The following is a 14,361-nucleotide window of genomic DNA, read 5'->3' as shown; positions in this document are numbered from 1 at the left end:
GGGGTCTTCACTCTATGCAAGAGTTGAGGTGGGGCCCACATGAAGTCTGTGCAACTCACAACGAAACCCTTGTCGCCACCCTCCCAAACCTAGCCGCCACTGACCACCATCAAACCCTAACCCTCCACCCTCAGCCGACATGCCTAATCGCCTCCAACCCTGACCATTGTTCAAAGATATTGTTCATCTGTGACACTGTTCATCTCCCCCGATCGGATCCTGACCGAAGCAGTAACTTTGTTACTGGTCATCAGTGCTGTTACTGTTCATCAGGAACGCTGTTCATCCATCGTTTGACATACTTTGTGATTGGTATAGTGGAAAACTGGTTTGTATTCGTTCAGTTGGTTTACTTTGATGTTTGGTTTAGTGAAAATTATTTGGTTGGTCCCTAAAGAATGATCATTTGTTGTTGGATCCTTCAAGAATGATCAAATACCTGAAGAGGATCGTTTGTTTGGTGGATCCCCGAGAGGATCGATTGATGGATCCCTGAAGATGATCATTTGTTTGGTGGATCCCAGAGAGGATCATTTGTTGATGGATCCCTAAAGAGGATCATTTGTTTGGTGGAGCCCTAGAGGGGATCAGCTGATTTGAAGACATTCAGGTGAAAGATAAGAATATCAAAGACTATTTTGAGTTTTTGAAGCATCTTCACAGATCAGAGTATGTGCACTTTATTTGTAACAAGTTGAACATATATAATATATATGCTTAGCTTGAGGGGGAGTGTTGATAGTTGTTTCTTTATGTATGTTTGGTCCTACATTGGTTAGGGACAAGCCTCTTTATATTTATGATATTATAAATAACATCCAAGAGAGAGAACTAATAATCCTCTCTGATTACTATTTTCAACACAGATATAGCAGGATGAGATATGGCCTTAACAAGGATATGTGGCAAACAAGAAGAAAAATTCTAGTGTACCAGAGGAAGGCATGAGAACAGCAATCTAGAAAGGATAATTAGGTTGCATTCACCTGACCTAGAGGAAAGAACGTCAATGTCCATGGATATAGATTAAGAACTTGAATTTGGCTACAAAGCAGCAAAAAGATATTCAGTTTTCATTGTTTAATGGTATTAATTGTTAATAGGTGTGCTTTGTTGATGTAAACCTGCAAGATAACTTGTGTTCTCTAAAATCTATTGAAGCCTGAAACTTTCATCTGCTTTTTTCTATGCGCTTTTCCTTTTCTTTTGAAAATATTTTAAGATTTTCTTTTTCATAAACATTTTCCTTCGACACAGATCTGACACCTCATTACACATCTGAAGTGATTTTTTTACTGAATGATAAAATATTCTATGGATGACAAGTAGTGGAGGAAAGTTAATAAATGTCATTTCATTTGTGGAATGTTCTAGTTATGTGTATATGAACCTCTATACTTTTAACTTTGCTAAAAGGCGTCACCAGGATTGAAAGAGTATCCACAAATTTCAGGTTCAGATATGGATGGACTTACCAAAGCATGATCCTTTGTATTCGTCAAAATTAGGAATTCTTGCTAAACACTGGTTTCCTTCAAGCCCAGAAGCCAATGATCTCAATTCTTCAGGGTGTTCCTTCCTAATCAGGTTTGTATTGATTATTCTACTAGATTCTTAAGTTCTAGTCTTGTTGAGTGATGTATAGATTGCTCAACGTGTTGGGCAGCCACAACTGCATTAGATTTCATAAATTGAAGTATGATTTTTTGCATAACAAATACATAGGATTAACTCCTGCATGATAGTTACCTATCTTAGGTTGCTTCATGTGCAAATAAATAGATAAACTTGCTCCACCGCTTAACATGCCACATTTGCAGATCATCATTGCCAAACATTGTTATAGTCTCTACTAGAAAAAATATATCTAGGGTTGCAGGGAGTTTAAATTCCCCATAAGACAATTAGACTTGGCTGGAAGAATATAAGATCTCGAAACATTTTCATTTTCAATATAGATGTAAACAAGTAATGATGGAACTATTTCAAGTAGTTGCGATGAGCATATTCTTTTGCAAGATGGAGTCATTTAGAGTTCCAAAAATAGGAAGGAAAAAAAGAAAGGTAGATATTTTTATGAGTGACCAATGTCCTAAGCAGAATAGTAATTTGATTATGATACATTAATATTTCTTTTCGTGAAAGGAGCATCTTATACCTATATTTCATGGCAAACATTGTTATAGTCTCTACTAGAAAAAATATATCTAGGGTTGCAGGGAGTTTAAATTCCCCATAAGACAATTAGACTTGGCTGGAAGAATATAAGATCTCGAAACATTTTCATTTTCAATATAGATGTAAACAAGTAATGATGGAACTATTTCAAGTAGTTGCGATGAGCATATTCTTTTGCAAGATGGAGTCATTTAGAGTTCCAAAAATAGGAAGGAAAAAAAGAAAGGTAGATATTTTTATGAGTGACCAATGTCCTAAGCAGAATAGTAATTTGATTATGATACATTAATATTTCTTTTCATGAAAGGAGCATCTTATACCTATATTTCATGGCAATAATGGGTATGGAAATAACATGATTTTGGTACATATTCGTTTGTAGCATTGGGCATCTAGTGAAGATTTGAACTCTAGAACTTTTGACAATCAATGGAGAAAATTTCCTCCCATGACAACTGATATCCATTATTCTTGCTTTTTTTTTTGCTTTTCCATAAGTTAAGTACGTTGTCAATCATTTACTTAATAAAATTCACACGGAGCTTTATGTCACCAGGGAAGTCAAATCGCCTAAAGCCAAAGGGAAAGGCATTCCTCAAGCACTTCGTGCATATACTCGGATTTTGTCTATCACATCCCATGAAGGTTTTTGTTTCTTCTTTTCATCACAGAGTTATTTTAGATATTCTCTAAGATAATAGGGTCTTCTTACAATTTGTTGATGAAATTCTCATCTCCAGAGCTGGAAGCTTTGGTAATTGAGGCTGCTGAGAATGATGGTCGACTCGCTAGGCTCCCTTTAAGAAACACAGAAAGTGAGATCCATGCCCATTCTATCTTGCTGTCACAATTTACTCATTTGATTCAGGAACGTGATGCTGCTGTAAAGGTAAAGTTCATATAGCTTTCGCAGTTTTGTACCAACTAGTGAAAATAGGTCTTCAAAGTTCTGGTATTGCCGCAATTTTATGGCCCCTTAATAAAACGTAAGCACTTCCTAAGAAACCGATAAAAGGACCCCCTCCACAGAAAGGAAGGAAGAACACCTAGAAAGCATCAACTATTTTCCTACTGCAATGGTTTCATATGTATGGGTGCCTAAAATTTTCTAAAAAGGTGCAAAGCTTAAAAGTAATGGTTCACTATTTAATTTGTTCTTCCTTCATGCTTAAAACTTATTCATAGCCATATCTACACCATCGGATAATTTACACATATTTTCTGTTTCTTATGGACCTTTTTAATGCATGTATATCGTAATTGGCCATTATGCCAGAGATATTAGTTTACCAAATATAATATTTTTTATATAGTCCAGGCCTACTCATTACTAATCCCTCTTGTTAAAACTTTAAATCCTTTATGAGCTCATCGAATATACTGTTAACTGTTAACAACAAAAGATTTTGAGCAGTTTACCCTTGTATTTTTATGCTCTTCAGAGAGGAATTCTCTCTTCCTTCCTCTCTAACTGAACACGTGTCCATCTTTCTTCATTCTCTACCAACTTCCCTTTTCTTCAGATTAGAAAAGGATTAGCCCCGTATAATAGAAAAAGCAACATGAAGAAACTCCTGTTCTTCGTCTTTGATAACCAAGCCAAACCGACAATTTTAGCATTCAACCTGAAATAATGCACAAACAAAGAACTATATCCAATGATTCCAATCCACCTTTTCCCTCTTCTGATCGCCAGTGGCTTCTATTTCATCATTGATTGCCCTTATTGTCTGGCGGTTTCTGTTAATTTAAGGTTAATCAAATATTAGAATAAGACGAAACAGAAAGAAAAATAGTTGATATATGATAGAGGAGGATATTAGGTCAATAGACATAGAACTAGAAGTTAGAGAAGCAAATAAAAAGCATGTTTATTATTGTTATTTTTTGCCTGTCAAGAACCATTGCCTTTCATTCGTTTTGCTCCTCTTAAATTTTTCATGCCACGTATTATTCATCTGAAGCATCAATCTAGAATATGTGGCATACAAATTATGAAATGGAGAGTCTTGTGATACCCCAAGATCTAGTCCCACATTGGATATTGATTGAGTGATTGAATGATTTAAATTGGTGGATATTGAGAGCCAAATGTAACATTGACTCAATTTTGACAGTGAATTGAGCCAAACCATGTGTTGCACTTCGTGAGTCCCATCACTTACATTGTGCTAATGGGCTCGGTGGCCCGAAGCATGACAAATGATACTAGTGCAGTTACCTAGCCGTAATTGTGAAGAAAAGTGCTATGCGGGACTAAGTGCTACACTGCATGAATGCGGTGAGAGCCACCTCTAGAAGCCCATAGGAGCTACCTTTAGAGTCAAACATCACCTGACAGTGATATTGGGATGGACCAATCCTCGTACTGCAACGAGGACGTCACGCAATTAAGGTGGGGTGTTTTTGTGAAGCGGTATTGCACGTGAAGAGTTCACGTGGCCTTGGGCCCACCCGAACCGAAACATGTGAAGTGGGAGTTTTTTTTCTTTCCGCGTGAAACCGCTGCATATCTTTCCTATAAATACCGAGGCATTCTCTTCCTAGGGTTTAGTGCAAGGTTGGGATTTGTTTTTTTGCGGCTGACTGCGAGAGAGCAAAGTGCAGAGGGTTTTTGTGTTTTGCGGCTACAACAAATATTTGAGTGCAGGAGATTTTTTCGGTTGCGGTGCAAAAGAAAAGAAAAGAAGAGGCTTTCCTTTTAGGGTTTTTTTGTGCATCCCTTTGAGAGGTATTTGTGAGGGATTTGAGAGTTTGTGTGAGGGTTTAGATTGTGAGTGATTGTAAACCCTACTTGTATTCTCTCTCTCTATTAGTGGATCTCCCCCCTCCTTGCCCCGTGGACGTAGGCAATTTGCCGAACTACGTAAAATTGGTTGTCTCGCTATTTGTGTGATTTGTAATAGCTTTTAGGTTCCCTCGACGCACAGTCCTAGAGCTGACGAGAGGAAGAACTAATATCTCACTTTGATGAGATATTAGGCGTCAGATTCTTGTTCCCTTTGAGAAACAAGAATTCTTATTGCGACCTAACTCTATTGTTGTGCCGAGGTGTGTGTGATTTGTAATAGCTTTTTAGGATCCCTCGACAGGTCAGTCCTAGAACTGATGAGAGGAAGAGCCGTTATCTCACTTTGTTGAAATATTCGCTTCAGATTCTTGTTTCCTTGGTGAGACGGGAATTCTTATTACAATCTGACTCTCTTGTTGTGCTGTCGAAGTGCTACCGAAATTTTCGCTGCGCGCAACAAGTGGTATCAGAGCCCAGATTTCAGATCTAGGGTTTTGGAGTTTGAATCTAGGGTGTTTTGGATTTGGTGGAGGAAGATTTTGTGTGAAGCTTGGTTCTTGGAGTTCTAGGCTTCAGTGGAGATAACATTAGGAGTTACCGTTGAAGATTTCGCTTTCCTCGTGTGGATAGGAGATCTATTTGGAATTCGATCTAGGGTTCAGTTGGGTGGTTCCTAATTCCTATCAAATTTGTTCTTTCTCTACAATTTGGAGTTAGTTTGTAATGGGAGAAGAAGGTGAAAGCAGCAAGTCGATGGCGAGTACAATACAAGTTGGTTTTCAGAACACTAAGATTAGTGTGGTGAAGTATGACGGTAAAATCAACTTTGGTTTGTGGATGAGCGACTTACAGGATGCGCTCAATGCTCAGAATTTGAAAGAGACCATCATGGTCCACGAAAGGCCACCTAAATATGAAGAGACAGTATGGGAGAAGATGAATAGGAACTCTTGTGGGGTGATCATGTCCTGTTTGGAACAGGAGCTGAAATATGATGTGATTGGGTTGACGTCTGCAATGAAGATGTGAGAAATTCTCAACAATAAGTATCTCACAAAGAATGTTGAGAACAGGTTGCACTTGCTGCGAAGACTCTTCAGATTTCAGATGTTCAGAGGCACCTCACTAGCGGCTCATGTGAACAACTACACTAAGTTGTTGTCGGACTTGGCGAATATTGATGAGAAGATATCGGATGAGTACAAGGCGATTATTTTGTTGGGCTTCTTACCGGATGAGGAGTATGATACCTTCGTGCTCACTTTGTTGAACGGGAGATCTTCTTGACTTTGAGGAGGAAGGACAAAGAGACTTCCCGCGCTAGTACTTCAGGAAAGGCCTTGTCAACGAGAGGTAGAAGCCCATATCCGAAAGGTGGTAATAGAGGAAGGTCAAAGTCAAGAAGCCGCCACCAATTAGCAAAGAACCAATGTGCATTCTGCAAGGAGCAGAGACATTGGAAGCTCAAAGAGAAGGAGAATAGCAAGAAAAAGGGCCCGAAGGCCAATGAGGTGAACATTGCGAAAGGCGATGATTCCGATGATTCGTGCTTTTCTCTACTGATTACTCCGGAGGTGAACCATGTGGATGCATCAGATTGGATGCTTGATTCCGGCGCTACCTTTCATGTGACCCCTAGGCGAGACTGGTTTGCATCTTTTGAGAAAGTCGACGGGGGCGTTGTTGTCATGGGAAATGATCAATCCTGTGGCGTTTGTGGGATAGGTACCGTGCGGATTAGGATGCACGATGGAGTAGTCCGTGAGTTGAAGGAGGTGAGATTTGTTCCTCAACTGAAGAAAAATCTTATCTCAGTTGGAGCTTTGGAGGCGAAGGGATTCAAGGTGACTTTCGAAAACGCTGTAGCGAATATTACTAAGGGATCATTGGTGGTGATGAAGGGAGTCCGTAATCGGAATTTGTATTATCTGAAGGGAAGCACCGAGATTGGCCAGGTTGCTTCGGCTATTTCAAAAACGGACATAAGCAGACTTTGGCACTATAGATTAAGGCACACAGGTGAAAAGTCACTGCAGGCATTGTGCAAGCAGGGGCTATTGAAGGGAGCCAAGAGTGAGAAGATTGAGTTCTGTGAGCATTGTGTTCTTGGCAAGAAAACGAAAGTGAAGTTCGGGACTGCCATTCATCAGACGAGGGGCATCCTGGACTACGTGCACACAGACGTTTGGGGTCCCACCAAGACTGCATCACTTGGTGGTAGACATTGGTTCGTTACTTTTGTAGATGACTATTCTAGGCGTTGTTGGGTGTACACCATGACGAAGAAGAGTGAAGTCCTAGATTTATTTGTGGAATGGAAGAAGAGATTGGAAATACAGACTGGGAGAAAGATCAAGACGTTACGATCCGACAACGACGGCGAGTACACATCAGACCCCTTTCTACAGCTATGTCGAGACGAGGGCATAGAGAGACACTTCACAGTTAGTCATACACTGCAGCAAAATGGGGTGGCAGAGAGGTTGAATCGGTCTTTACTGGAGAAGATCCGATGCTTATTGTCGCAGAGTGGTTTGGAGAAGATCTTTTGGGCTGAGGCACTTACATATGCGAGCCACCTCATTAATAGGCTGCATTCATCTGCGATTGAGGGGAAAACCCCTATGAAGATGTGGTCGGGAAAGCCAGCACATGACTATGACCAGCTCAAGGTATTTGGGTGCCCTGCATATTATCATGTTAGAACTGATAAATTAGAACCTCGAGCTAGGAAGGTCATATTTGTAGGATTCAAGCGTAGTGTCAAGGGATACAAACTTTGGGATCCAGTGGATAAGAAAATTGTGCTGAGTAGGGATGTCACATTCGATGAGGTTTCTATCTTGAAGCTTCCCAGCTCTCATCAGGTGGAGAGCGACCCGACGGAGGAGATATCGCAGGTGGTGGAGATCGATGCAGCTCCACATTATCCAGATGGTACAGTATCCATGCAGGTGCCGACTAAGGTGACGCTAGGCGAGCACGACGGTGACACGGAGGATACGAGTACAAATGTGCAGGATCAGGAACCGACGGCTCAGGTGAGCACGACGGTGACACGGAGGATACGAGTACAAATGTGCAGGATCAGGAACCGACGGCTCAGGTTCAATATTCTATTACGGTTCGGAGACAGATGAGAAACATACAGATGCCAGCACGGTATGCCGACACAGTTGCGTATGCACTTCCGGTGGAGAGTATCGATGAGTTGGTGCCTACTACATTCAAAGAGGCCGAGCAGAGTTCGGAGGCTGATTCGTGGCAGGTGGCTATGCAGGAGGAGATGGAATCTCTTCATAAGAACGATACATGGGAGCTTGTTGAGCTTCCAAAGGGGCGGAAGGCAATTGGTTGCAAGTGGGTATACACGAAGAAGGAGGGCATTGAGGGCACTCCATTGAGGTTCAAAGCTAGGTTGGTTGCGAAGGGCTATGCACAGGAGGAAGGTATTGACTATAATGAGGTTTTCTCTCCGGTGGTGAAGCATTCTTCGATTCGGATTTTGCTAGCTTTGGTGGCACAGTATGGTTTGGAGTTAGATCAGTTGGATGTGAAGATGACATTTCTTCATGGTGATCTTGATGAAGAAATATATATGACTCAGCCATTGGGATTCCGAGCTGCAGGGAAAGATAAGTTGGTTTGCAGGTTGAAGAAATCGCTATACGGTTTGAAGCAGTCACCTCGACAGTGGTATAGGCGATTTGATGGTTTTATGATTGGTCATTCGTACACTCTGAGTCAGTTTGATCCTTGCGTATATTTTCGCAAGTTAAAAGGAGGTGCGTACATCTATTTGTTGTTCTATGCCGATGACATGTTAGTTGCCTCTACTTCTAGGTCGGCTATAGATGAGTTGAAAGTTCAGCTTTCAAATGAGTTTGAGATGAAGGACTTGGGTGAGGCGAAGCGCATTCTAATGATGGAGATCGGCAGAGACAAGAAGAAGGGCATAATTTGTTTGACACAGGTGGCTTATTTGAAGAAGGTTCTACAGCGATTCTATGTTAGCATGGATACGAAGCCAGTTAGTGTACCATTGGGAGCCCATTTGAAGCTTTCAGCTTGTCTTTCACCGAAGTCAGTTGAAGATCGGGAGTTAATGTCGAAGATTCCATATGCGAGTGCGGTTAGAAGCTTGATGTATGCAATGGTATGTACGAGATTGGATTTGTCACAGGCGGTGAGCATGGTGTCGAGATACATGCACGATCCAGGAGTGGGTCATTGGGACGCTGTGAAATGGATTTTGAGGTACATTCGAGGTACGCTCAATGTTGGTTTGGTTTATGAGCGGGACACTAAAGGTGGGTAGTTATGCATTGGTTATGTTGATTCGGATTATGCCGGTGATTTGGATAAGCGTCGGTCTACGACGGGGTATGTGTTCACTTTGACCCGTGCGTCGGTGTGTTGGAGATGCACCTTACAGTCTACAGTGGTTTTGTCTACGACGGAGGCAGAGTATATGAAAGTTACGGAGGCTGTGAAGGAGGCTATTTGGCTTCGAGGACTTTTGGAGGAACTTGGTATATCGCAGAGGTCCGTCACTATTCATTGTGATAGCATGAGTGCTATCTATTTGGCGAAGAATCAGGTTTTTCATGCGAGAACGAAGCACATTGACGTTCGTTATCACTTCGTTCGGGATGTTCTTGAAGATGGCGATGTGGAAATTGTGAAAGTCCACACGAAGGATAATCCGGCAGATATGCTCACTAAGGTGGTTCGAGCAACAAGTTTGATCATTGTCGAAACTTGTTGCATATTCGTGATTGTTGAGGCCGTTGGCGACCATTTGGGTGAACTACGTTCGGCTTGATTCCTTGGGCAAGAGGATACGTAGGCAGTCTTTCAGATGCAGCCGATTTGGTGAGTTGATACCGATATTTAGAGAGTGTTTGCATTCTCGTTTGGGTCTCGAAGTGAGACATTTGGTTTGGTTGATGTCGGCTCAGTTTTGGAAAAACTTCACCGAGGTAAAGAATTGTGAAGCGGTATTGCACGTGGCCTTGGGCCCACCCGAACCGAAACATGTGAAGTGGGAGTTTTTTTCTTTTCGCGTGAAACCGCTGCATATCTTTCCTATAAATACCGAGGCATTCTCTTCCTAGGGTTTAGTGCAAGGTTGGGATTTGTTTTTTTTTTTTGCGGCTGACTGCGAGAGAGCAAAGTGCAGAGGGTTTTTGTGTTTTGCGGCTACAGCAAATATTTGAGTGCAGGAGATTTTTTCGGTTGCGGTGCAAAAGAAAAGAAAAGAAGAGGATTTTCTTGTAGGGTTTTTTTGTGCATTCCTTTGAGAGGTATTTGTGAGGGATTTGAGAGTTTGTGTGAGGGTTTAGATTGTGAGTGATTGTAAATCCTAGTTGTATTCTCTTCCTCTATTAGTGGATCTCCCCCCTCATTGCCCCGTGGACGTAGGTAATTTGCCGAACCACGTAAAAATTGGTTGTACTGCTTTTGTGTGATTTGTAATAGCTTTTTAGGATCCCTCGACAGGTCAGTCCTAGAACTGATGAGAGGAAGAGCCGATATCTCACTTTGGTGAGATATCTCACTTTGGTGAGATATCTCACTTTGTTGAGATATCTCACTTTGTTGAGATATCTCACGTTGTTGAGATATTCGCTTCAGATTCTTGTTTCCTTAGTGAGACGAGAATTCTTATTGCAATCTGACTCTCTTGTTGTGCTGCCGAAGTGTTGCCGAAATTTCCGCTGCGCGCAACAGTTTTTGATATCCAAAGATTTAGTCTCACATTAGATATTGATTGAGTGATTGAATGGTTTAAATGATGAGTCTTGAGAGCTAAGTGTGACATTGACTAGTCAATTTTGACAGTGGATTGAGCAAATCATGTGTTGCATTCCGTGGGTCCCATGACTTACATCGCGCTAATGGGCTCACAGGTCCGGGTTGTGACAGTCGTTTGCATCACAACTGGCTCATTGGAACCAACCAGTCATCCTGATCTAAAATGGATCCTCAAGATGAATGAAATTGAAATAAATCCATCAGGTTTTATAATAACGAGATTTGGAGGAAAAAATGACTGCTAGTTTAGTACATGAATGGAAAAATAATTCTACTTGTGTTCCTAACTATAGTCAAGTGAATGTTCTGGCAGCCAACACGACAGTAGGACTAACAAGTGAACCTTAGGTCGTGAGGGGTTTATTTCCTTCTACAAATCTATAAAGGAGTTAGTATTAAGAGATGATAATTTTCCAGGGTCAGTATCTCAAAAACCTCATCATATTTACGAGTGCTTCTGCTCCCCCAACATAATTTATTAGCCTTACACACCTTGAACTCCAGACGACATTATTTTCCAAGTTATGTTGAGATTTCACGTGGAATTCATGCGATAATAAACTATTATTTTTCCTTCAAAGACTATTTTGCCCTCTAAATCGAGGACAAAAAAAATATAATACCGTCTCGGATTCGGGGTGTCTGAATACTAATAAAGTTTAGTGGATATAACCGCCTATACCACCGTTGTAATATTCAGGTGTATCATCTATTAACCCTTGAATTTAACTTTGTGATTGGTAATCACATGAAATTGTTTTGGACAACTTGTTTTTTTGAGCTTTCCAGCATCACGTTATATTTCCCTTTTTATCTGTTACTGTGTAACAGGTTCTCGAGTCCATGAGCAGTCTTGATGCTATTAGCCGTGTTGCTATTAGAAAGAAGATGGCAATAGATCTCCTAAATGGAGAGATTAGAGTTCTGAGATCTGCATGTGCCTGGCTTACAAATTACTGTGCGAATCTATCAGCATGTAATGGAGGAGAGAACATTCGAAGAATTAATACTGCGCTTTAAAAGAATAAGCAACTTTTTAGTGTTATGAGATGTCATGGAGACGAAAAGCATGTTATACATTTATATTGATACTAGCAATTAATTGCCACATAATGCGGGGGGAAAAGAGCAAAACTAAAACTATATTTAAACTATTGGATAACATCTCTCAAATGGTTTCATCTCAATAATTATAAACATTGAAGGGAATTTAACACGAGATACTATTTTAGTAGAAACCAAGTTAAGAATGCAGCCGCAATCATTTGAGAAATAGTCATTTATTGCAAGAAAAATACTGAGAATCTTACTTTGATTTGATTTACATGTCACATGACATCTATATGAATCATGCAAATGGATGGGTTCAGTTTGGTGTACATCTATTCTAATGAAATGTATATGCATAGGTCAACTAACTCGCACTTTGGAAAGAGAAAGGTTTGTATGTGAATACTGTTATCATCTTGAAATATTTTAACACCGGTTGTTAACTGTAAAATTTAGTTTCAACGTTAGAGTTAAAAGCTCTTTTAAGTTGAAGATCGGCGTTGAGTGGTCTTACAGGTCAAATAAAAATTTCCATGCATCTTACAATAATTTTCATTCATTCATGTCTTGTGTTTCATGATGTTTGATGCACCAAGAACGACAATCATTGATTCATGTTGGCTTCTAAAAAATTGACGGTTCGCATCTCTTGACATGTAAGAGCTATCCTGTAGAATGGATAATGTTTGTTGAACTGAGTTTAAAGTAATGGTAATACTATTTTTAGTATTTTACTACTTGACTATCAAATAAGAATGCTACTATACCAGACTTCTAGTTCTATGGAGCCGAACTGCTATTAAGAAAACACACCCAATGACTAGTTGAAATCTTAAAAGCAACTTCAAATTGAAGCTCTCTATCAAGCAATACAAAAAATAAAAAATAAAAAAAATAAAATAAAGTAAAGGTTAGAAGAATAAAAGAGTCCTAAAATTAGCTTATTTACATGATGGACAACATGAATTGTGGAGAGAGTGAAGGATTTGTTCTTGACAGGCTGGAGACGATTGTGTATGAGAAGAAATGAGCACGTTCTATCAACAAGTCGGTATAACCCAGAAAACAAAAAGGAACAGAAAAAATAAAAAAATCGAAGTTTCATAGAACATTGAGATATCGCTTAATAATCGATTTGTCTTCTCCGCGTACTACGACTGTGTATGAGAAGAAATGACACTTCTGTTTCGTTCATTTCTGCTATAATTTCCTCATCTTTCTTACTAGGTCATAGCCTTAAGCTTGCATATTTTCCTAAAAGAAGATTAAATTGCATGAACCAATTAATCAATTCATGAGATTATTTCACCAAAAAAAAAAGACGTTTTCTCCCGGTCATCACTTTTATTTGATCAAATAACAGCGAATCAAATCTATAACTTGGCCCATATTTTTCCAGCAACACCCTCAACCCCAAAGCTGTGAGAAAAAAATAACTAATAATAATAATAATAACAGAGGTTAAGAATGGAAGACAGAAACATATCACCCCAGCTTTTAGACAATACTAGTTTTTACACACGTGCAATGCACGTGATTTAATACCATGATTAAGTATTTTTGGCAGTTTGTGCTCATTTTTTCCTTTAAACTCTTACATCCCGATTATTTTTTTATGTTTGTTTAAATGTGATACACCCAATTTAAATTTTCATGTTGATATTTGAATTGACAAAAAACAAATATAATTTAAAAATAATTTGAATTTTCATATTATTTTTGACCGATATGAAACTAAGCTTTATTTGAGAAAGTATAGCAATTGCAAAGTGAAAAATATTAAAATAGTGTTATACAAGGAAGGTGAATATTTAAAACCAATATGGCAAAATGATTGATTTAAAGTATGTTAAAACGATGCAAAAGAGAATATGAAGTTTATTCCTAATTATTGATAGACTTCATAAAAAAATATAAATTAAAGATTAATGCTAACTCTAGTATACTTTTATATGATAAAAACATCCACATAAGAATATAAAAGTACTAAAAAAAATTCATGAAACTCCCTTCTAAAGATTCCTAATTTCACTCAAAATAATTAAACTATTCTATAAAATATTCATAAAATATTATTTTTATTTCTTCTATTTTATTTTTTATTGAGTTAAGATCAATCCTTCTTCAGGTTTATCATTTATCATTTCTCGGACAATTCTAGAGTATTGTCTTCATCATCTACATCAATTGTGACATCAGGCTAATTTTGTATTTTTTATGCTATTATCTTTCCTAGGCTCGTTAATTTTTTATCATCTCATTTAACTTTACAAAGAAGTCAAATGTACTTATGATGTTCAACACAAACTGCTCAAAATATAGACTTTGATTTTTTTTCTATTTCAATGAGAATAAATATTAATTTCATATATATAAAATTCTTTGTGTTCCTAATTTATTACTTAAATAAATTAGAAGCTATCTCTTTATTTTCCTCTAAAATGAATTCTTCTGATGTGCATCCAATAAGAATTTCTGTTATTTCAATAATATTACCTTTGCTCTATCCCTGTCATTTTCCATAA

The 14,361-nt window shown here is 38.9% G+C and overlaps 1 protein-coding gene across 6 annotated transcripts in view; it reads left to right on the top strand.

The window, feature by feature from the left end:
* LOC109843285 (fructose-bisphosphate aldolase-lysine N-methyltransferase, chloroplastic) overlaps window positions 1-12,002 on the top strand; it is a 33,141-nt gene extending 21,139 nt beyond the window's left edge. For 4 of the 6 annotated variants that reach the window (XM_020412214.1, XM_020412213.1, XM_020412215.1 and 1 more), the window contains 4 exons: window positions 1,454-1,587; window positions 2,735-2,823; window positions 2,919-3,067; window positions 11,618-12,002. In XM_020412214.1, the coding sequence (XP_020267803.1) occupies window positions 1,454-1,587; window positions 2,735-2,823; window positions 2,919-3,067; window positions 11,618-11,806 (561 nt within the window). In that variant the 3' untranslated portion in view covers window positions 11,807-12,002. The remainder of the gene's footprint in view (window positions 1-1,453; window positions 1,588-2,734; window positions 2,824-2,918; window positions 3,068-11,617) is intronic. The other 2 variants (XM_020412217.1, XM_020412218.1) reach the window with 1 other exon arrangement.

The sequence above is a fragment of the Asparagus officinalis genome, chromosome 5 (assembly GCF_001876935.1).
Source record: "Asparagus officinalis chromosome 5, Aspof.V1, whole genome shotgun sequence".
In the NCBI taxonomy this organism is placed as follows: domain Eukaryota; kingdom Viridiplantae; phylum Streptophyta; class Magnoliopsida; order Asparagales; family Asparagaceae; genus Asparagus; species Asparagus officinalis.
This window is presented reverse-complemented; position numbering and strand designations above follow the sequence as displayed.